Source organism: Notechis scutatus, chromosome 1 (assembly GCF_049901735.1).
Source record: "Notechis scutatus isolate UNSWTSFEM ecotype Mainland chromosome 1, rNotScu1.2, whole genome shotgun sequence".
In the NCBI taxonomy this organism is placed as follows: domain Eukaryota; kingdom Metazoa; phylum Chordata; class Lepidosauria; order Squamata; family Elapidae; genus Notechis; species Notechis scutatus.
In genome coordinates, this window is record NC_142009.1 from 159719425 (window position 1) to 159743785 (window position 24361).

At 38.9% G+C, this 24361-nt stretch overlaps 1 protein-coding gene across 1 annotated transcript; it reads left to right on the forward strand.

Annotated features, from left to right (window-relative positions):
* The first annotated feature begins 1865 nt into the window (after nucleotides 1–1865).
* Nucleotides 1866–11512, forward strand: MEP1A (meprin A subunit alpha). Its single transcript, XM_087949209.1, has 13 exons — nucleotides 1866–2182; nucleotides 2275–2299; nucleotides 2426–2479; nucleotides 3289–3329; nucleotides 3410–3485; nucleotides 4402–4519; nucleotides 5459–5634; nucleotides 5816–6037; nucleotides 6794–6928; nucleotides 7512–7727; nucleotides 8936–9403; nucleotides 10423–10590; nucleotides 11368–11512. The coding sequence occupies exons 1-13, from the start codon at nucleotides 2093–2095 to the stop codon at nucleotides 11394–11396; spliced, it is 1818 nt and encodes a 605-aa protein (XP_087805335.1). The 5' UTR covers nucleotides 1866–2092; the 3' UTR covers nucleotides 11397–11512.
* Nucleotides 11513–24361: the final 12849 nt, after the last annotated feature.

The window sequence follows — 24361 nt, forward strand, 5'->3', positions numbered from 1 at the left end:
AGCCCTGAGTCAGACACTTCTGGCACTCCCTCCAACTATTTTCTAATTAGAAGCCATTAAGTTACACTATCTATGCTATTGCTGTTTCTGCGCTCATAAAAAAAAAGATTATTTCAAGGTCTTGTGGTTAAACTTGTTTTTTTCTACCCTCCTCTGCATGATACACAATACAGTAAAAAAAAAATTTCCACAATGTAGCAATCATATTCCTATTGAAGCAACTTATAATTCCTTTTGCCGTTTTTGGCAGCTATATCACATAGCTGACTTATATTCACTTTTAATTAATAATTGTCCCAGTATCTTAATACTTGCCAAGCCAGGTAACCTCCATTCTATATCCATATCCATTCTATAATTAGTCTTAATCTTTCAGTTGGTCCGACTTTTGATGACTTTATAGGCAAGTACTTTCCATGCTACCTGGTCAAGCACAGCTTCTTTTGGTAGTTGGGTGTTCAATCTTTGTATCAGCTTTAATGATATCAAGCCAGAAAATTATTTGTTTGCCCATTCTTTTTGATCCACTAATCATTCCTAGCATCATTGCCTTTCCAATGAATTTGTACACATGACATGGCCAAAGAAAATCAAATGTAGTCTTGTGATTTTTGGCTTCTAGTGGTGTTTCTGGTTTTATAGGATTCAGTGCCTCTCTTTTGGTTGTTTTGGCTATCCATTTAGCTATCCACAATAATTTATGCCAGCACCACAGTTCAAAGGCATGAATTCTTCTTTGAACAGCCATTGAACAGTGTCGAACTCTCACACCAATACATCATTATAAGGAACACTATTGCTCTAAGTAATTTTCCTATATTTATATCAATACCTCTGCTTTTTCAGATCTTATTCATGTTAACCATTGCCTAAAATTATCCCGTGTTTGATTTCAGAGTAAAATTGCCATCTTGAACAATTCTTGATCCATTGATAAATTCTCAAACTACTTCAATTTTCTCCTTGCTGATTTTAAACATCTCATGTCCATATGCAGCTGTTGCCAAAAAACTTCAAGATGTTTTTCAGGATCTTCCTTATTTTTCAGCCAAAGTATATCATCTACTTTGAATTATTTATGGTTCTTCCTCCAATCTTCTGAAAAGCTGGATCGCATCATTTTCACTAAGGCAAACGTGACCTTGGTATGTCCTGTCCTGTTAGCTTCTTCCAGTTGTTGACATTACTTGTCCCACTGCCTCTTTTTGTCTTTCCTGGCATTATATTGGAAAATCACATTCAGCCTGTTAACTTCATCCTTCTTAGCTTTGGCTTTGGCTGCCCTATACTGATAAGCTATTTTGATGGTTTCATCAGATAGCCACTTGTCTGTTCTCTTTGGTTTTTGGCCGGACACATACGTTCCAGCAATTTCCAGACTAGCTAGTTTGTTAATGTCACTGGATACTTTGTCAAATCAAATACAATATATCATCAATCTACTAAATAAATTATCTGGTCAAAAATGGGGTACAGTTAATCTGGAAATATATGTTCTTGACAAATTCATGTTCACTTCTGGTAATTGTCATATTATTTTCAAGGTGCTTACTGATGGATATCTTTATGATTTGTTCTGGAATTGACACAAATATAACTGCTAGATTGACGGCCTATAATTCCTTAGTTCTTATTTCCTCCTCTTTTGAAAGGGATATTTCAAATCCCTAGGGCTATTTGCCTATTCCATTCATTTCATTCATTTGGTCTTTCAGCTGTTTTCTAGGGATAAATACCTAATTTATAAATAATACAAAAAATAATATGTATTATTTATTAATAAATGAGAGAATGGCCAGATCATTCTCTTATTTATTAATACTTACATGGTTTCATATACATGGGTGTTTTGTTCATGGAATTTATGAACTGTTCTTTGAGCATCTAAATAAGCAACAATGTCAATATCATTATTTCTGATCTCTCTAGAGAAAGAAGGGAAAACTATATAGAGAAAAAATGAGTTTATTGATCCTTAGGGTGTAATTAGGAAACAATAAGATGAATTAAATATTAGCTTGTGATTGCCTAATTATTAATAAATTTCTCTGACACTGAATACAAAGTCCAGAATGTTTACACTATTTATGTCATGCCATCACTCATTCACGGGCACTCCAAAATGTCTTCACCTCGGCTCCTGTGCCTGGCAGCACTCCTGACTGTCTCTTCCACCTTTACGGTATGATACTTTCCTAGATGTTTCTAGATTTGATACAACACTAATTTATTTTCTTTGCTTCAGTTTCTAAAATTGTCCAATTGCCATTGCAGATCAGGAGGACAGCACAACATGAAGGTAAATCAAAACAAACTCAAAATGAAAGAAGTATCTTTTTCTAAAGTGGGAAGCATATAGTCTGAAGTAATTATCTGTAAAGAAGTACATATTTGATACTAATGTATATATTTATTCATCCCGAAGGGTACTCCTTAGATGAAGGGAAACCTAGGCAAGGCATCCCTGAAATCAATGCAGGTAAGCAAATCCATTGGAGAACAATATTCTATTGTATATTTATGAATATAAATTGAAAAAAGATATTTACTTGAGATCCACTGATATCAATAGAAAAGAGTAGGGCTACAGAACATCAAAACAAAGAGCCAATCAAGATAGCATGTTGGCTTCAGGCATTCTCGATGGTGAGGCCTGGAAAGACTATCTGGTTTGATGTGAAGCTTTGAGTATTACAGTACTGAATCTGAGTAAGTTCTGCTACTGCCAAAAAAAGAAATTAGAAGCAGCATAAGAGAATGAGGAAATTGGAAATGTTTAGTTTGGAGAAGAAAACTTTGAAGGACCTATGACTGCATTCTTCAAGTTTATGAAGGGATGTCACATAGATGAAGACCTGATTTGTTCTCTGAGGACAATTTTGGAGAAACAAAAAAAAATTGACTTGCTTCCTTTATTTCTTCTCTCCCTTCTCCACTGATCATATCTCCCTCATAATCACAATTATTTTACTAAGGTAGTGGGCATGAAGGAAAACAAAGACTGTTTAAAATAAAGTACCTACATCGGTGTATATCTAATGACATCCAATACATGCTATTCACTCTGTTGTGTCCAGTAAAAAAAATGTTCAAGCTAAATGTGTATAACAATGCAGCAAAAATCCATACTGACTCCCAGACCTTGATATGGACATGTTAAATAGTAAACAGGAAAAAAATATATCAAATGTTGTTTTTTATCTATGTGTCTAAGATTTTGAGAACAAAAACCTATAATAATTTCTTAAATAATGCTTTGCCCTTAACTATTGTTCATTTCAAATTTAGCAACAGGAAAGAAGTTCTTTGAAGGCGACATTATCATGCCGGTATGTAAAGTTAATCTACTTCTTTATAAAGAAGTTACAAAATGAACTTTTTAAAAAACATAGTTTAATTTTTTTAACAGCATGAAAGGAACGCACTGAGAAATGACTCCTATAGATGGAAACTGCCAATTCCGTACAAAATGGGTGCCAGTATAGGTAAGAAGACATTTTCTGCTCTAGAACACTAGATTGATGATTAGTTTGATGGATACAATGGATTAAGCAGTAAATTCCAGTAGAAGGCAAATTGAGTGGATCATCTGCCCCCTTCCCCTTTCAACTCCCTTAAAATGTTCCTTCAGAGTTCCCTTCCTTAACTGAGTGCTCATTTCCTCTTGGGCTTCAGTTTCAATGTTTCCAGCCAGCTCTTCCAGATTTCAGGCTTTTTAATAGATGAAGACAAACTCTTCTTGAGTTTGACCCATTAGCTCCCTCCATGTAACCTTCCTGACGCAATATGAAAGTGGTTTGCTTTCTTCCAGGATGTTTCTAGTCAAGCCCTGATAGAGAGGAAGGAACACTGAGTCAGAACAAGGGTTCCGGTAATGAAACACATTTTTAGGAAGTCATTTTTAAAAATATCACTTCTGATTTAAAGAGATTTCCATAGGCTTCCTCCCCCCCCCCCTTCCCCACTGTAAGTTATGAGTCACAATGGAGTGCTAAATCATTGTCAAGAGGCATTACTGTTGAGAACCAAACACTTTTATTCAAGGACTAAGTAATATACTGCTCCAATAATAACTACTCAAGGAAGTAGCTTTGCAAGCCATTTTCTTTATCCCTGCTCCAAATCATTGGTTGATGCAGTGATGGGTAGAAAAAGCAAATGACTACTGGGAGAATCCTTCTAGTAGCACTCCATTTTTATCTAATTTATTACTTCTGATTTTGTTGACGAAGTATATAATGCTTTTGTAGGTGACTATGCTATGTCCTCATGTAGGTGACTATGCCTATGCCTCAAAGCCATGTAAAAATATCTGACATGCTTTATTTAAGAGCAAGTTGTGAATCTCTCATTTGTCTACAGACTGGATAAGAATATAAAATATGCATTCTTTTCTTTCAGACCTGAATACCAAGGGTGTCATATTTCAAGCATTTGAGATGTTTCGACTCAAATCTTGCATTGACTTTAAACCCTATGAAGGAGAGAAGTCCTACCTCCAATTTGAAAAGCTGGATGGGTAAATTTATTCAAACAGACAAGCTAACACTATGATAGAAAACTGTAGCATTTAAATAATTATTGCTCATAGTTAAAGTAAACAAAATGATACTGTATTCTTTCCTCGTTTTTATTGAAACCTAGTATAAAGCACAAACTAGGCTTTTGCCTCTTACTACCATATTTCAAGGCTGGATCAGGTTGTGTTTCCTTGATTTCTCTGACATGGTTTATTACCAGCAAGAGGAGGTAGCCCTATGAAGGAGAGAATTCCTACCTCCAATTTGAAAAGCTGGATGGGTAAATTTATTCAAACAGACAAGCTAACGCTATGATAGAAAGCTGTTGCATTTAGATAATTACTGCCCATAGTTCAAATGCACAAAACGATACTGTATTCCTTCCCTTGTTCTTTATTGAAGCCTTGTATAAAGCACAAAGTAGACAGTTTCTCCATCGACCGCCCTTCTTTCTGAAAAAATGTAGACAGATTTTCTGTACATGACTACATTTTCCCCTCTGTACGATTCCTATACATTCTTCAGTACCTTTGTGCATGTTTGCAAAATTCATGAACGTTTGATATAAGGCCTGTTTATTAAGATCTGAATAGCCCTATGATCTTTTGTCTATTAAGAAGTATGAGAATAGGTATCATCCAAGATTTGCATTTGGATGATATAAAGCAGCATCAGTGCGCGCGTGTGTGTGTGTGTGTGTGTGTGTGTGTGTGTGTTGGGTATTTTCCCACGTCATTATAGTTGTGCTTTTAAAGTTGTAGTGATGTTATATAATATAAATGGGTAGCTTAGAAAAATAAGATGGTATCCTATGTGTTAGATGGGAAGCTCTCATTCCGCTCTCATTTGGCTCTTCTAGCCTAAATGGTTATGTATTTATATTAGATGTGATATTAAATCATCTATCTTGAATGAATGAACATATCATGGTATAACAGATGCTGGTCTTATGTGGGAGATCTCCAGAATGGCCAGGTCGTTTCTATTGGATCACGTTGTGAATATAAAGATACTGTGGAGCATGAACTCTTGCATGCCCTTGGATTTTACCATGAACAGTCACGCACTGATCGAGATGACTATGTTAAGATTTGGTGGAATGCAATCATTGATGGTAAGTGGAAAGGACAGAAAATATATTACAAAGTAAATAATATATTAAGTAATGTATTAGGGACTATACAAACTGTACAAATTAGATCTGTTATAATTGATTGTCTTGTCTAATTGTTTAATAAAATATTAAACCATTCATTTTCAAATTTGCCTAAAAACTTGGGTATTTTCTTTCCTAGGTCAGGCATATAACTTTGACAAATATGATGACAGTTTCATTTCTGATTTAAACACCCCATATGATTATGAATCTGTCTTGCATTATGGACCTTATTCATTCAATAAGAACAGTTCCGTCCCTTCAATTACAACAAAAATTCCAGAGTTCAACAATGTCATTGGGCAAAGCCAGGACATGAGCAAGATAGATCTAGAAAGGCTTAACCGCATGTACCGTTGTGGTAAGTTTATTCTATTTTACTCAATTTTCATGCTATAGTAATAGTAACCTTACATCTTAAAATGTCTATGGAGAGTCTCAGTCATTCAGGTCACTGTTGTCCCAAAGGAGCTTTTTCAAGAGGCAACTGGACTTCCTTATTTTTTTTTTGAAGACATTTCAATTTTCATCCAAGAAGCTTCTTCAGCTCAACTTTGGGACTTACATCTTAAATATTCCTTAACAACTTAGTCTATCATTAGGAATATGTCTATGGAAACTACAGAACTGAAAGCACAAAGGTGTTTTGGGGGTCCATCAGAATGCACACTTACCCAATTGCAACTTCTTGAGCCTTGCATGTCTTGCATGTTTTTTCCCAAGACCATACAATAGGAGGGATCAATCCAAATCTGAGGCACACATGGAGCTACTAGTCCCCACTAATTGCTGTCAGCACCCTCTGATAATTTATGGCCTCCCAGCTACTTCATTGCATCCCTTGGTCTATAAAATATTGTGTAAAATTGACTCAACTATTCATTCAGAACACTTATAGCACATCATGCTACACTAATACTCACTCATATGGAGCTGGGAATGGTTCTCAAACTGTCTTTGCCTTAACAAGGTAGTTTTGATGATGTTTTAATTCTCCGAAGGAACACAACATTAATTTGGGAAGAGAGCAGCACCTGTCATTAATTTAGGAAGAGACCTGTCTAATTTCTATTTAGATTACTTTAATCTGAAATGTGTGGGGGGGTATTTCCTGCAGCTTCCAGTCTTACTATCCTTGACCAATGTTCATTTGAGTCCATCAACATCTGTGGCATGGTGCAAAATGGAAGAGACGACAAGGACTGGGAACATACCTTGACTACAACCAGGGATAACAACAACCACTGCTTAGGTAACATACTAACGTGTAATTTAAATGGTTGAGAAAGTGGCTATACAACTGGAAATCATTTAGTAATCAAAGCCAATAGGAAGGATATAGCATATGAAAAAAGAGAGAATTAATTGTAACGTTAATTGTATCCAAAGTGTCAATATGTGACAAATAATCAGCACTGAAAATCTCCTCATGATTATATCTATATCTATATAGTGTGTGTGTGTGTGTGTGTGTGTGGGCGGAAGGAAAAACCTTGAAGATCAGGAGGAAGACCCACAACCAAGGCAATGGTCAAACAAAAGAAATCTGGTCTGTGGCACAAAAGTAATTTGAGAAAGTGTCTCAGAATTGACACTTCCCAGATTTCAGAAAGATAATGGGAAGAGGGAAGGAGAGGGAAGCATATTCAGACCTGCAAAATAGATGCCAGCCCTTTGAAGTAGACAGGGCTAGAAAACCAGTTATGAATGCTAATATTACTTTCATTATAAGATTACAGTAGCACATTTTCATGAGTGCCCAGTGAAATCCTGCACAATTGTCCCAAATGAACCATGCTTCATAGGACATTAAATCATCTTCATCTACTTTACAGAGAAAGGATACGTTATGAGCTTCGATACCACCAAAGGCCGTTCAGGTGAAACAGCCATTTTGGAGTCCCGCATTCTTTATCCAAGAAGAAATGAGAAGTGTCTACAATTCTTTTACAAATTTGATGGCAGTCCAAAAGATGACCTGATTGTGTGGCTTAAAACTGATGATGGTACTGGAAACATTAGGAAGTCAATAAAAGTGAAGAGCATCCATGGTGAGTTCTCAAGTAACCCTCGAGGATTTAATTACAATGAGGCATGCAGGATTATACTTTATCTCCTAAACAGAGCATCAGATATCTTTGCCTTCTCATATCCAGTACCTAACTGGGGTGTGTAATAAACCCAGAAAAACTTTGCGGCCTTTTGTATAGAGGGAATAAGAATCGCCCTGGTTTCTCCTTTCATGCCACGCTGAAAGTCTATTGGTGCAGCATCTGTGAGCTTCCACATTTTGAGACAAGGGAGAAGCCTTCCCCCTCGTCCAGCTAACTAACTCAGAAGCTATCTCCTGAGGCAGACCAAGCCACACCGCTCTCCTCTTTCAGGGATTCTGTTAAGGCTGTGGGTGTGTATGGGTGTGTGGACTTTTAAGATGTGTAGAATTCAGTTCCCAGAATTCCCCAGTCAGAGAGCCACTCCAATTCTGGGATTGAAGCAGGGGTAAGATTCAAATTTTTTAACAACCGGTTCTGAAAGTGTGGCTAGATGGGCATGGCCATGTAGCTGGGTGGGCGTGACTTCTCTTTTTTTTTTTTCAGCAACCCCCCACCCGATTTTTGGGCCTCCTGGGCCTCTGGGGGGGGTGGCATTTTTGCTTCCAGGAAGCTTCCCTGGGGCTTAGGAAGGCAAAATACGGAGCGCAGGGGGTGCTCGCTCTGGGCCTCCTGGGCCTCAGAGAAGCCTCCTAAGTGAAGCAGTAAGACAATGAGGGGGATCCCGGCACAGCTGATCATATCTTAAGGAGTGACTGGGCCGGATAGAATGCAGTCAGCGATGTTGGACATGGGCGTGATGTCGTACATGACTGGGTGGGGAGGGGAGGGCCGGGCGGAGAGAGGTATGGCTAGCCATGGGCATGATTTGCCGGTTCTCCAAACTGTGCAGAATCATTACAACCGGTCCGGACCGGTAGAATCCCACCCCTGGATTGAAATCCACATAACTGACAGCTACCAAAGTTGAGAAATCCTGCTCTGTTAAAATACATGTCAGGTTAGTCTTTCATATATGAGATCAGAAAGACTAAATCTAAAGAATGAGCACAAGACAATCTTCTTTCAAAAGAAGTAATTTCGTCCTCATATCTTCCTCACTTAGCGCCTGCTAAATATAGCTTTCAGATCCTCGCAGGGAAAGCGGCATAAAATGGGTTGAATATGTAAATGAATCAAATATTAGATTTCTCCCTCTCCCCTTTCAGGTGATGGAGAGAAGCAGTGGAACTTTGCAAACATTCCTTTCAACGCCCGGACCAAATTCCGCTATGTTTTTCATGGCCTTAAAGGAGACCCACAGAATTCCAAAGGAGGAATTCACCTTGATGATATCACTCTGACTGAAACGGAATGTCCTACCAGTGTTTGGCAGATAAGAAACTTCACTTCCATTTTAAAGAGTTCCTCAAAAGGAGATTATCTGGCAAGCCCTATCTTTTATAACTCTGAAGGCTACTGCTTTGTGCTCAGTCTCTATCCCCGGGGTCCAGGCAACTCAAATGGAGATTACCTAGGAATCATGTTTTCTTTATGTAGTGGCCAGAATGATGGAGCATTAGAATGGCCAGCTGTGAACAGGCAAGTGACATTCACCATAGTGGATCAAGATCCTGACATCACCCAAAGGATGTCAGCAAGCCGAAGTTTTGTTACAGACCCCAACCAGCGTTACAGTAAGTCTAATGGGGGTTTGGATTGTGCAGAACTAACTGCTTCCTCTCTTGTTTAGAAGCATAATTCTACAGCTGCTAAAAAAATTGATCTGAAATACTCCCTATGACTGGATAGTTTAGAATCAAATTTTATATGTTAAAAATCATAGAATTGTTGAAGATAGTGTAGCATCAATAGGACAGAACTTTTAGTTTTGGAAGGTTGGGTTAGCATCAAGAAGCAGGTCTAATTTTTTGCAGAATTGAATTAAATATTTATTTTATACCTTTCCCTCCATTTCTAAGTGACTTAGTGAAATCCAATCTTCACAACAGGAAGTGCTAAAAATTCTTGGTTTGAGACAATCTCTAGAACCTAAGACAAATTCAGGTGATAATAAAGTATAAACAAAAATCAGGTATAAAAGTATTTGTAGTTTGCAGCTGAAAAGAAAACAAAATGTTAGGGACCTGGAAATGTATCTACAAATAATATTCCAGAAGTCAAGGCTACTTGGATAATTCCCCCAGCTGCCCCATGTGGAAGAGCAGGTGCATTCATAACATGATTCTCTAAAGTTTATCAGTAGCATTTTAAATTACAGTATGTCTCTGAAAGCATCTAACTACATCTGTATTCACTGGCAAAATAGAATGCAGAAACAGTCATAAACAAGATGTATCTAAGCCAAGTCTCCATTTTTTAGAAGTAGCCATACTCTGCAACATGTGAAGATAATTATAATGAAAGTTATGTTAATTAGATTTTTTTTGCAGGAATTCTCCTGGAGAATGGGAAAGCTTATTAACACAGATTTTATAAAATAATGTAGGGAGCACAACATTCCCTCCCCCAACCATTCTCACTACCAAGGCAAAATTATCTTATATTCTAAATACTTTTTCTGTAAAAAATGTTGGATGGAAATGTTGTCTGATTATTTGAATCTTATATAGCTACTAAAAATGTTGGCAGTTGTACATATAAAATGTTGATCCACATCATTTTTTAATGGTTATTTTTTTATTTTGCTTGACAGATGGGAAACCTTTTTGGGATAAGGCTGACATTACTGGAACTTTTGATCCTTTCTATAACACCCATATAGGCCCAGGATGGGGATGGCATTACATCTTGCCATATAGTGAATTGTACCGGAGAAATTTTGTTAAAAATGACAATCTCATCATTTTTTCAAATTTTGAAGGTAAGTTCCTGTGGTGGTTTGGCAGGTGTTTTAAGCAGAAAAAGTAGATAAGAACCCTGTTGTCATTTTTAGGTTTTATGTAATCAGACTGTTATATAACTCAGATACAGTAGGTATCAGATGAGAAGGAGCAAATCGGAACAAGAGGCAGAATAGGAGGAGGATGAATTGCATACATTTTTGATGTAACTAATATGAGGGGTGAAGGGAATCTCACAAAGAACTGTGTTCTTGCTAAAGACAAGCTCAAAAAGTGCTCAGCACAATGTGTGGAGTCCTCAATGCAAAATCAAAGATCAAAGGAAATGCTAGGGTGAGAGGACAAGAAAGTTAGTCAGGATAATTTGCCAGTCTGACTATTAACTCAACAACAAACAACAGACAATGTGGATAAAATGTCATAGTTGCCGTGATCAAGTGAGATGCATACAGGAACTATATATGTTATGCTGGCCTTGTGATGATCACACACATTTAAACTTAGTTATTTTATTTGGATGCATGCAGAAAAAAATCTGAGAACTATTTGGGCTTCATTATAAGATAAAATATAGATTATGGCAATCCTGTAGCTAGGTGTAAATCTGCATTGGTATCAGTTGCATGATTGAACTTCTATTTTTACATAAAAGCTCCTCTTATTGGGCAGAAAAACTTTTTCAGCTTTATTTCTCAAGTCTAAAAAGCATGTAATTTATCTTTCTGCTTCTTGCTGACAATTATAATTAAAAGCTTTGTTTCTTTTTCTTCCCCCCACCCTTCTGGTCATATCTACAGTTATTCATGATCCAGGTAATGTTTTATAAATCCTTGGAATTCTTGACAAAGAAATGTACATCTCCTCTGCTTCCATCAGTTATCCCGAATAATTTCTGACAGTTGGCCTGTGGATTCACATTTACTGGCCCTGCTCCCTTGAAAACAAAGGTGGAATAATAATAAAATGTACTGTTTCATGTGTTGGTCTTAATATCTTTTGTCAAAAGGAGACAAGGATTTATCGCAGTCTACAATTCTTCAAATTTTGTTTATAACTGTGGCCGAGTCCACATGTTGTATGTGTCAAAAATAGAATAGTGTCATTTTAAATCATATAACCTGCAAACAACTAACAGTTGAAATATCTAATAGAGAAAATTATTATAATTACGTCACATTAGCAATTCAGTTCTTCATTAAGTATTTCTGAAGATAGTATAGACTTATGTTGGAATCAAAATAAGTTTTATTTGGGGTCAGCTGTTTTTGCAGATCCATAAATAAAAATAAATTCAATGAACAAACATGCAGGCATGAAAGAAGGAGAAGTCTGAAGAAAAACAAAGGTACATCTAGAGATTTACTGAAGTAATGCCCTCCATTTAGTATCAAACATAAGATCAGGATTTTTGCCTGCTAGATGTTACCTCAGATGGCAGATTCTATGTTTCCATTGTAATTCTGTCGATCAGGTGTCTATGGAGATTCTTAGTCATCCAGGTCACAGTTGTCCCAAAGGTGCTTTTTCAAGAGGCAACTGGACTTTCTTGTTTTTCTTTGAAGGCATTTCAGCTTCTCATCCAAGATGCTTCTTCAGCTTGAGCTGAGAAAGCACCTTTAGGACTGTAGATCAGGATAGCCCACTGTTCTTGAACTCAGGATCACACTTAACATTTTAGCGGCATGTAAAACATAAACTTCGCTCTTAATTTAATTAATTAAACCCAGTTAATAAGTATCTAATACATTTTTTATAATCCATTAAATGCTGGTTCAAAAATATTTTGGAAGGTGCTTGGAAGATCTCCAGACATGTTGGGGATTAACTAAACCAAACCAATGCAAGATGTTCTAACACTGTCCCTGACAGAAATCTCTCCATCTCGTTAAGAATCTAGTTATTACCAATGCAGTCTATTACATCAACGACTTTTTTTAGCTTCTTCCAATGTCTACCCAGTTCTAGCTATACACTCTAGAACAGTGGCGCACAAACAGTTGCATGCATACCATAGATTGGATTTATAGTCCAGGTAAAGTATAGCATAGTCACTTCTAAATTTATTTAAATATTAGATATATTATACAAATGATATTTTTGTACTAGAGTAAGCTTTAGGTTCTTTGATAGAGTGGACTACTACTGCTATAATGCAATTGAGAATTGCTCTAGACCAGGGGTGTCAAACTCAAGGCCCACAGGCTGGATTTGGCCCGCATCCTGGTCTACCCAGTGTAAAGAGGAAAGATTGGTGCAGTGTAGCTTCGACCCAGTCTACCCAATGCAAAGAGGAAACATGCCAGCAGTTTTGGGAGTTGCATTAAGCTGGCCATGCCCATTCAGTGGGCCACACCCACCCAGCCCTCTGAAGTCAACCACAGCCCTGATCCTGCCCTCAATGAAATTGAGTTTGACACCCCTGTTCCAGATGCACGGGTATCAAACTGGCGACCTATGGGCCAGATGCATCATGTGCAGGTCATGCTCACCCCACCTCCACAAATGGGGAAAATGGCGCAAAATGGCGCAGTGAGTTTGTCACCCATGCTCTAGAGCAGTGATCCCCAACCTTTCTTATGCCGCGGCCCAGTATCCCCAACCTTTTTTATGGCGCGGCCCGGTACCGGCATTAGCTGGGCGCCGCCATCTTTTTTTGATGAAAAAGTGCTTCCGGTGAGCTTTCTACCCGGAAAAGCTCACCGGAAGCACTTTTTCATCAAAAAAAGATGGCGCCCAGCAAACCAGCGGCCCGGTAGGACTTGTTCCACGGACCGGTACCGGTCCGTGGACCGGTGGTTGGGGACCCCTGCTCTAGAGCAACAGAGAAGCTTACTTCATATTAACTTTTGTTTATTCAGTCTCTTCTTCAGACTAAAGAACATTTTCTTAATGTTATTATTATTTTTCACAACCCAACCACTTGTTCAAAAATGGAAACTCAAACTCTTCAAAATATTTTATTTTCAGAGTGTTCTTCTCATTATTCAAGTATCCCAGGTCAATCACAATGCATCTTTGTCAGTGTAATATAGCTGACTCCATATGATGTAAGAATGGAGGTTTCAAACTTTCCCTCCCAGAAGCCTTCTGGGTCTTTAGATCTGGTTTTACCTCCTGTTGCTAATAGTTATAATAACAAAATAGTTGCAGCTATTTTGCCCCAAGGTGTCTTCCATGAGACGCCTTGGTATATGAGAGAGATGGTCACAAGAGGTGTTGCCTTTCTGACAATTAGGAAATCAGTATATGGAAGTTGAAAAAAAGCTCTATAAAGTTCTGTCTCACTTTATAGACATATGGGTAGAGGATTCAACCCTTCTTTTCCGTTTTGGAAGATTGATTTTATTTATTGCTTGTAAAAAATATTCCAACTATGGAGAAATTAAAAAGAAATAAAAATGGAAACCTTAATTTTAAGTAATCAAAAATCTTCTGTGTTGAAGGAGATAAATTGCAGGGCTATTCATATCAAAGTACCCCATGCACCTCTGCAAATTAGTTGAAAGGAAATCCAAAATAAAAATGCAGTGTTTTGTTAAAACCACAAGATGGCAATGATCTGCTGCACTATTTTGTCCATAATGTCTATAAAGAGATTGCAGCAGAGTTCAAATTATTTCAGATCACAAAAATAAAAATAAAAAATATCTTCAAGTCTAGCCTTAGGTTTGGATAGAGTTAGATATATTCCTAGTTCACCAGAACAATATAGAATACACAGAATATAAAATACACAGAATATAAAAATGAAACTCTATGATTCCTAGTTAATTGCCCTACCTAATTTTAAAGAAATATCATGTTTTGAACAAATGTTCTATGGTTCAGTTAACTGTCTCAGCGTCTTAGAACTGAATATTATTCAGATGATATAAGGAACATGGCCGTGTCCCCTGCTTTATAGTACAACTTCTCTTAAGTTTCTAGTTTTGAAAGGACCAGGCCTTTTCTTTTTTCCTGCTGAGAGAGCAGCTGTGGTATATTATTCCACATGTGTCTGAAAAAGGCATATTTTCTTCAGGAGGGTGCTGCATCTAGCCAGCAGTCTGCAGTACTGTGTAATACAGGGGTCTCAAACACAATTTACCTGGGGGGCGCTGGAGGCAGAGTCTGGGTGAGGCTGGGCCGCATAATATTATACTTTATATTATACTTTATATTTATATTATACACTAATATTATACTTTCATATCACGGTGGGGGCCACAGGATATCGTCCTGCGGGCCACAATTGGCCCGTGGGCCACGAGAATGAGACCTCTGTAATAGGATTAACTAATCTGCTATAATATAGAGAGCAAGAATTAACTTTGTTTTCAAACATTTTTGGAAAATAAACATATGCCGGTGACAGATTGTACTGGAGCAAGTCTTAGACAGGGCAACACCTAATAGTGGTCAAGCCCACATGTTTCTCTTTCAGGAATCCTTCTCCTTTCCTTTTTGCCCTCTTAAAATACTTCCTTTCCCTTCTCTCTTTCCCCTCTCCTTCTACTAGATTGGGACAAGCTGTTCTTTCAGAAATGTAATTTGGAATTTCAGGAAGGTATTATAATGAGTGTTCCCCTTGAATTCATGATGGCTTGTGGAATTAAAAAAAAACTCAAAACCATTATATAGTCCAGAGTTGCTGAGAAGGGGGATGAAATAAGAATTCAATAAATAACATATCCAATTATCTCAGCAGCAGATGCACCAATATCCCTGGTTTATTCAAATAGTTGGAATCTCCTTTTTAAGTCACTTGTTGAAACAATACCACTTGGTTTATTCGTTTTAGAAATGCTGAGAATTCTGTTGAAATTGAGATTATACTTATTTTAGTCACTTTATAACTGAGCAAATGTTTAAATAAAAGTGGCATATATATGGATATTCAGTTCCTTCTGATCAGAAGGTATTCATGGGAACTAGAGGGAGACAATGAGAAAAACTAAGTTGAAAGAGAGGGAACTATTTATCATTGATCACTATTCCTTATATCCCATCTTTCAGGACACTAATAATACCATGGCAGCTTGCAAGTAACATCAATCATTATGAAACCTAAAGCTATTTTGGGCAGTAAGGGTGCGAAGGAACAGCACCAACAGCTAGAAACTTTTTAATAAGGCAGTGGGTGGAAATGGTCATAGAGGTAGTAGAGGGAAGACTCAAGGCTTTAAGTGTGGTTTTTCCCCCCAGCTTTGACTTTGTCACCATATACACTCTTCCCAGAAAGCAGCCAGTGGCACGGGTTTTATGAGGGGCGAGGAAAGACGCCACCTGAACAGACCAATTCAATTCAGCAAACAGTTACCTAAGGTTTCATAGCTGTGCTTGTAGTCCTAGCATAGCTCTGCTATTCTATGGTCCCAACTCAATTGCTTATCACTTGCCTCCTGTAGCCCCATTAGGTAGACCAGAGCAAGAAATCAAGTCCACATGAAATCTAATCCACATGAAATAAAATCTTTCTGTCCTTCAAAGCAACCTTGATTATGTGTCTCAATGGTCAAACAATTGGCAATTCCAAATCTCAACTAACAAATGTTCTGTCCTACGCATTGGTAAAAAAAAAACAGTACACCAAATACAAACTAGGCAGATATGACCTCGTTGACGATCCTCACTCTGTCAAGGACCTTGGAGTACTCATATCAACCGAACTAAGCACCAGAGCTCACTGTAACAGTATTGCCAAAGAGGCATTAAGAGTTGTAAATCTAAACTTACGAAGCTTCTCCTCTAGTAATACTGAATTGCTAACTAGGGCATACAAAAGCTTTGCTAGACCAATACTTGAATACAGCTCATCTGTCTGGAATCCGCACTGAATATCAGACATTAATACAATTGAGCGAGTCCAGCAGTATTTCACGAGAAAAGTACTACACTCTTCTGCTTGCAACAGAATACCCTATATCACCAGGCTTGAGATTTTGGGCTTGGACAATCTTGAACTATGCCACCTAAAGTTGGACTTAAGCGTAGCACCCAAAATTATCTGCTACACTGTCCTACCAGTCAATGACTACTTCAGCTTCAACCACAACAATACAAGAGCACACAACAGATACAAACTCAATGTAAACAGCTTCAAACTTGATTGCAGAAAGTATGACTTCAGCAACAGTGCTCAATGCCTGGAATGTTATTGTTATATCCTTTAACCTCAAACACTATTGACCTCACCCCATTCCTAAAAGGTCTGTAAGGGGCGTGCATAAGTGCACAATCATGCCTACCGTCCCTGTCCTATTGTCCCCATTTATTCATACCTATTTCCTGTATTCTTACTCATGTTTATACTTATACCTATTATCTTGTAAGCGATTGACAAACAAATAAAATAAATAAAAATAAAATAAATAATTTTATTGAAACTGGCCAAAATACCAGAACCTTTGCAAGTCTGATTGTGCTTTCCCTCCTCCTCCTTATAGTTCAGTGAATTAGGGAGGCATTTGCCTTAGTCACTTTCAAATGTTATATATCATTCTGTATTTAAACTTCAGTCCCTTTTGCCTAAGTAACATTTCCTGCATATTTCTGTAAGATCATCTTTCTCTGTCTCTATACCTCTGTCCCTTCAATGTTAGCATAAGCTATGAAGTCCCATCTTTTGAACAGCCGTGAATACATTCAGCAAGTAAAAGAAAGCCTAGCCCCTTGGGTGCCTGGCATGCCAGCCGCTGCACAGTTGACTGTCTGGCTAAAGAGAGAAAAACAATGAGGAAGGAAGACCCTGGCCACGGCTGCCTTTCCTAATTCTGCCCCGGTTTAAAAACGAAAAAAGGGCCAGTGTCCTAGCCTTTCAGAGCTTTCTGCAAAGCTCTCCTGCCTCTTGCTAGAGGCTAGCCGACACTTGCCTAAAAGGTGGCAGCTTCAATTAGCGCCAATGAAGCACTAAAACTAAACCCTCCAATCTCTACCCCTTTTTAAAAACCTTGCCCTAACTACAGGCTGAAGAGTAGAGGGATAGGAGCAAGAAGGAATGAAAATCTCTGCAGTTTTTTCCCTTGAACTGGAAAGAAAATCACCTTCAAAAGTTAGTCCACTGCTATACAAACTTCTGCAACAACATGGAGGAAGCTGGGTCTTTGCAAGCTTTAGCTGCCCAACTGCCTGCCTGTAGAATCTACAGTCTAGTCCAGTGGTTCCCAAAGTGGGCGGTACCGCCCCCTGGGGGGGCGGTGGGATGCCTTAAGGGGGCGCTAAGAGGCAAGGGCGCTGGCAGGGGGGTGCTAAAAGGCGGCAGGGGGGCGTTCGAGGCACCGGCCCTGCAGGTTCACTCATTGACTGTAGCACTGCTCCAGAGCCGCTGCCTCCAATGCGGAAGCGGTGGCACGTGACGTGCCGCCTCAGCCGTGTTCGATGTGCCGTCCCCTGCCTCCTCTTAGCATCCCTCTGCTGGCCCCCTTGGGAATGCTAAGAGGTGGCAGGGGGGCGTTCGAGGCGCCGGTCATTGCAAATTCACCCATTGACTGTAGCACTGCTCCAAAGCCGGCGCCTCCAATGTGGAAGTGGTGACATGTTATGTGCCGCCGCAGCAGCGTTCAATGTACCGTCCCCCTGCCACCTCTTAGTGTCCCCAAGGGGGCCAGCAGAGGGGTGCTAAGAGGCGGCAGGGGGGCGTTCGAGGCGCCGGTCCTGCAGATTCACCCATTGACTGTAGCACTGCTCCAGAGCCGGCGCCTCCAATGTGGAAGCGGTGGCATGTTATGTGCTGCCGCAGCAGCATTCAATGTACCGTCCCCCTGCCACCTCTTAGTGTCCCCAAGGGAGCCGGCAGAGGGGTGCTAAGAGGCGGCAGGGGGGCATTCGAGGTGCCAGCCGGCCCTGCAGTTTCACCCATTGAGGAGGTGGCTCTGGAGCGGTGCTACAGTCAATGGGTGAACCTGCAGGGCCGGCGCCTCGAACGTCCCCCTGCCACCTCTTAGCATCCCCAAGGGGGCCAACAGAAGGGTGCTAAGAGGCAGCATGGGGGCAGCACATCAAACGCAGCCGTGGCGGCATGTAACATGCCACCACTTACACATTGGAGGCACCGGCTCTGGAGCAGTGCTAGTCAATGGGTGAAACTGCAGGGCTGGCCGGCGCTTCAAACGCCCCCCTGCTGCCTCTTAGCCCCCCTCTGCCGGCCCCCTTGGGGACGCTAAGAGGCGGCAGGGGGGCGTTTGAGGTGCCGGCCCTGCAGGTTCACACATTGACTGTAGTAATGCTCCAGAACCGGTGCCTTGAATGCGGCAGCACATTGAGAAAAGCTGCTGCCACCACTTTCCCAAAGTGCCACCCCTGTCCGCATTCTGTCTATCTGTCTGTCTGTCCATCCATCCATCCATCCAAAAGGTCTGTCTGTTTGCCTGCCTGCCTTCCTGCCTACCTACTTGCCTGCCTGCCTGCCTGTCTGTCTGTCTGTCTCTCTCCATCCATCCATTCATCCATGTTCGAAGCACTGGCCCCGCAGGCACATCGGGAAAGTAGAGCAAAGCCAGTCTGAGAGGGAGGGAGGGAGAGAGAGAGGGAGAGAGAGAGAGGGAGAGACCTGATGCATAAGATTGAATGAGGCCTAGCTTAGACTGAGGCCCTTTTCCACATTGAAACATCTTTGCCAGCACATTGAAACCTCTTTGGCTTCTATTAAAGGTTTTGTGGACGAAACATGGTCAAGACTATCAAGAGGCTCTCACATTTTGTTGAGGCTTTAAACATTGGACCAGATCTCTACCCTAAAAATTACTTTTCCCCAATGTATTACAGTGCCAATTCTGAAGAAGGCAAAACCAAAATGTACTGGTAAATTACAAGGAAAACACACACACACACACACATACACAGACTCCCTTCTAACCCTGCTGGAGCAGGTGATTGGACTAGAATAGATATCTCATTATCTTTCTCCTCCCTCCCTCCCTCCCTCCTTCTTTATTTCTTTTTCTTTCTGTCCCTTCCTTCCATCCCCCCTCTTTCTTTGTCCCTTTTTCTTTCTTTCCCTTTTCTCTTTATTTTCTTCCTCTCTTTCTCTCTTTCTTTTCTCTCTCTCTTTCCCTCTCTCAGGCTCATCCCTTTGGATCAGAGGTCGCCAAACTTTTGGACTTCAGGGACCACCAAACTCATAATTTTAAATCCCAGAGACCACTAATATGGATTTTGACTGACGGTGGCTTTCTGGCGTTGGTGGGAGAGAGAGAGAGAGATCTGATCCAACCTCTCTCTCTCCCTCTCTCTCACACACACAGGCAGGGATGGGATTTAGACCCCTGATCTAAAGCTGTCAAAACTCCAAAAACTGGTCAAGTAGCTCTGGGGAGGCCAGTCATAAATTAGAACACTTGCTAAACAACCGGTCGTTAAGTGAGGACCACTTGTATTTGGTTTGCCAGTCACCAGGCCATGCCCACCCAGTCACATGACCAGCAAGCCATGCCCACCCAGTCATGTGACCAGCAAACCACACCCTCAAATTAGGCCACACCCACCAAAATTTGAATCCCACCCCTGCAGCAAGGATGAGTTTGTAGCACCAAGGGGGCAGTGAACCGAAAAAGTTTGGGAACCACTGGTCTAGTCTTTTAATCCTAGTTGGGCTTAAATCAGAGAGCTAAAGCTTGCAAAGACCCAGCCTCCTCCATTTTGTTGCAAGGGTTTCTACAGGACAAGCTGTACAGTATCATGCTCATCTATCATACAGTATCGGTATCATGGCATATAATTGGTAGATTGGTAGATCTCTTTAAATGTTTAAATGCCTGTTTTCCAATTCTACCTATTTCCTCATCTGTAATAATATGCCATTTTGCTCAATTAAAGTTAATTTTAGCATTTATTGCACATGCATTAGTATTATTACTGAAACAATATGCTGAATATTTTGGGTTACTTTGGTGTATCTAATAGTATAGTTGGACTAATTATGCTATAGCATACAGCATGGTTTTTCAAACTTGGAAACTTTAAGAATTCCCCAGCCAGCATGGGTTGAAAGTAACTTGACATTCTTGCAATGTTTTCAAAATTAAATATGATCAAATTGTGATTTTGGATCCCTGAAAAAGATTACACTAGAAATATGAAATGTCTAAATGATTTAGGAAAGAAGTGTATAGAAGGACTCCCACCTGATGTGTAGTATCTCACAAACATTAATCTTGTCTCTATTGCTGTTCAATATCATTATGAAAGTATAGTGGCAGTTAAGCTAAGAAAGACATGGTAAAATAATTCAGAGATTTGGAGGGCATTGACAATAGCTTGTAAGTAACATACAGTAACTTACTCTGTATTTCCTTTTTCAACAGACTTTGCAAAGAACATCGATGCTGTGATTCAGCATTGGAAGACAGGAATGAGCAAAGAATATATAAGTTTGGAAATTCTCCTGGGTCCATCTTTGCTTCTTGGTAATGGGTCTAACCATAATGACAAGTGTCTTATTCACACATTGGTTTGATTCATATCAAAAACCAAGCCTTTGTAGAACAGCTTGTTGAATCGAAGTGGACATTCTTGTCCCTCGTTATGGCTTAGAAGCTTGAGTCATGTGAACCATTGTTACAAATTATGGTGAAGAAAACCTGGATTTATCAAATGCATGGATTCAGTTATAGGTAGATGATTGAAAGGCATGGGACTTTGAAAAGTTTCCTGTCAGACAGATGCTACTCTCTTCTTTTTATAGTCCCAGGCAAAGCCAGAGAAGTACTGAGCTTTTGGTAAGTCAACCACAGCTACTGATATATCAGCCTCCTGGGAAATATGCTGTTTAAACTTTAGTTAATTTTAGCATTTATTGCACATGCATTAGTATTATTACTGAAACAATATGCTGAATATTTTGGGTTACTTTGGTGTATCTAATAGGATAGTTGGACTAATTATGCTATAGCATACAGCATGGTTTTTCAAACTTGGAAACTTTAAGAATTCCCCAGCCAGCATGGGAGTTGAAGTCTACACATCTTAAAGTTGCCAAGTTTGAAAAACACTGGCACAAATAATCTTGTGGCACTGTTCAAATCTTTCAGCTAAGGCCAATGTATAAAGCAGCAATACAAACTTGGAAAAGATGTGGCTGTTCTAATAATTTGAAAATATTTCATTAAAACATAAAGAAAGAGGGCTTTTTTTTTTAGCTCAGAAAGCATGGGCAACCAAAGAAGTTGCAGAATGAAGAGATATGTACAGAACAAGTAGACAAGAGACTTTTCAACTGCTTGTTTATTATTTGCCAATTCTCAAGAAGCAAATTATGACCCAGTGTAAGTTCTAATAAGTGGAGGAGGGCATATTAACACAAGAGGATTGGAGTGGGAGAATATATTGTAAGGAGAGATCATACAGCTTATATTTAGCTTGGCTAATATTTAGTTGAGATGAATGCCATTAAAAAAATGTTCAGTGTAGTTCAACATTTTACCAAGATTCAGCTTCAGGTTTATAGAACATTGGTAGAACACTGATGCCATTAGCTCTTATTTTCATATGTCATAAGAATGTATCTATTTTGGGAAAAGCCTAGCAAGAATGTAATAGAGGAAAGTGCCATTTCAGAGGGCGGAGCTGACGTCGCGACGATACGGTATGCAATCTCGGAGGTCTGAGATTGCAGCCGATATCTTTGCCTCTGGACGGTCCCAACGGACCTAAACCATCCCGAAGAGACAGTGATAGTGAAGGGCGCATCCTGTAGATCCCAAGGATATCGCAAAGTCCCTGGTTGATCCAGGAGAAGCCCTTCTTGCCGGTGGCAGAGAGGCAGCCATTAAAGCTGCTGAAGTTCGGACAGCTCCGATCAGAAGAGACTGGAAAGAGAAAGTGTGTCGGTTTGGTGAGAACTTTTTTTTTTTAATCATTATTCTAAGACTTAAAGGGACACCCTAAGGAAAAGAAAAAATCTGTAAAAGTTTTGACAGAATGGAATAAGTGGCGGTTTTTAAATGGAAACGTCAAAATAAGGCTTGGCTTTTTAAAAAAAAAATTTTTTATTTTTTTATTACTGGACTTCTATTGCGATTTAGCATTTGCTAACTAGAGTGGCTTTTTTCTTATTTACATCTATTTTTTCTTCTCTTTTTTGACTTTGTAACATTTTAGGCTAGAGGCTCTCTTTAGTTACTTTTCTTTTTTATATATATACGTCTTTTTTTTTTAACTTCTATTACGTTTTCTGTGGGAAAGGAGGGGGAAAGTGAGAGTAAAGAAACTTTGTAACACTGCCAACTAGAGGCTTGAAAATATCTTAGACGAAGCTGAGAAAGCTGAGAAAGAAAGATCAGAGATTCCCTTTCAAGGACATTGCATCATGATAAGATAGAGGGAAGAGCATGGGAGAGTGTTATTGCAGGTGTTCTTCTGGATTTCTATCAACAATTGAAGCTTGGTTTTGAAGTTTGTGGAGAAGAGTGTTATAATAAGAGCCTTGGATGATTAAATAAAGTGCAGTGTGTTCTTTCTATTTTTTTAAGTTGTGCTACCCCTCCTTACCAGCTTTACTGTACTCCTTTTTTTAAAGAAAAAAAAAAGCCTTTATTTTTGTAATATTTCCATTTTTGCTTTTTATTTTAAAGGGAAAGCCTCAAAATTTTATTGGGAATTTTACCTGATACATACAGTAAAGATTTAAAATATTTGATTGTAAATGTATTAACAGCGGCTAGGATTGTATTTGCTAAAAATTGAAAAAATGAGAAAATACCATTACAGGAGGAAATTATTAAGAAAATATTGGAATGTGCTGAAATGAGTAGATTGACATTTGAAATTAGAGAACAAGAGGATAAACAATTTTATAAAATTTGGGACCTTTTCTATCAATGGTTAGATAATAAAATACAATAATAGAATATCTAGAATTTTAGAAAATAATGAATATATAAAGATGTCTTTCTTTTTTTGTTACTTTATCTATAAAATGTTTTTAGGATAGATTTGGGAGGATTATATGAATTGTTATAAAATAAACTAAGTAAATTATAGTTATCTCGCAAAGTATGAATGAACAAAATTATAGTCAAATGATTGTTTAATAGTGATACTAGGGTATTCAATTTTTGATTGATAATATGAGTTATTATGCAATGTAACTGTAATTGAGACTATGAAATGGATGCACAAAAGTTTTGTAAACCAACCGACACACTGCTTGTACATTTATGAAAGAAAGTTGGATGTTTTTATGTTTTGTTTGTTTTTGTTTGTCTTTAAAAATCAATAAAACTTGTTTTTTTTTAAAAAAAGAATGTATCTATTTTGGGAAAAGCCTAGCAAGAATGTAATAGAGGAAAGTGCCATTTCTTTTCCCACAGTTAAAATGATTGTAAATAAATTGCAATGTCTTCTTTTATATGAATTTGATTTTCTTGGCTCTGTGAGTTTTAACCTAGTAGAAAAGCTTACTCAAGCAGGCTTTATCTCCTGATATACTTATTTTGTAACCAACGTGAAGGAGGCAGGGAAGCGTGTCAGTCAATATCTTTTCATGTGGGTGAGGCAGCAATTAAGCAGTAAGTTTTCAGACTTCAGATTGATGCATGCTCAATATTTCTTGCAAAATCCATGCCCACATATTCTGACAGTGATAAAACAATTGTATGAGTTTTCCTTTGGAACTGAAAAATATTAATTCAGGATTTATTCTTCCGTTAAGAGATTTAAATGAAATGTTGTTGCTAAACATTGCATTTCAGACTAAAAGCACAGTTGGGGTAGTCATTGTTTCAGTGTATTGATCAGTAGAAAGCCCAATGGCACTTTGGCTTTTTAATTAAAGTTGTACCTTAGCTATGTTGTGTAGCTAGCCCATTCAGATTC

What these genes read in the sequence shown, in the direction of transcription:
- MEP1A (XM_087949209.1), top strand. Translation starts at nt 2,093, where the DNA reads ATGCCATCACTCATTCACGGGCACTCCAAAATGTCTTCACCTCGGCTC. An exon ending in TAACCGCATGTACCGTTGTG is followed by an intron (nt 6,038 to 6,793) that starts GTAAGTTTATTC and finishes TATTTCCTGCAG; the next exon opens with CTTCCAGTCTTACTATCCTT. An exon ending in TAACAACAACCACTGCTTAG is followed by an intron (nt 6,929 to 7,511) that starts GTAACATACTAA and finishes TCTACTTTACAG; the next exon opens with AGAAAGGATACGTTATGAGC.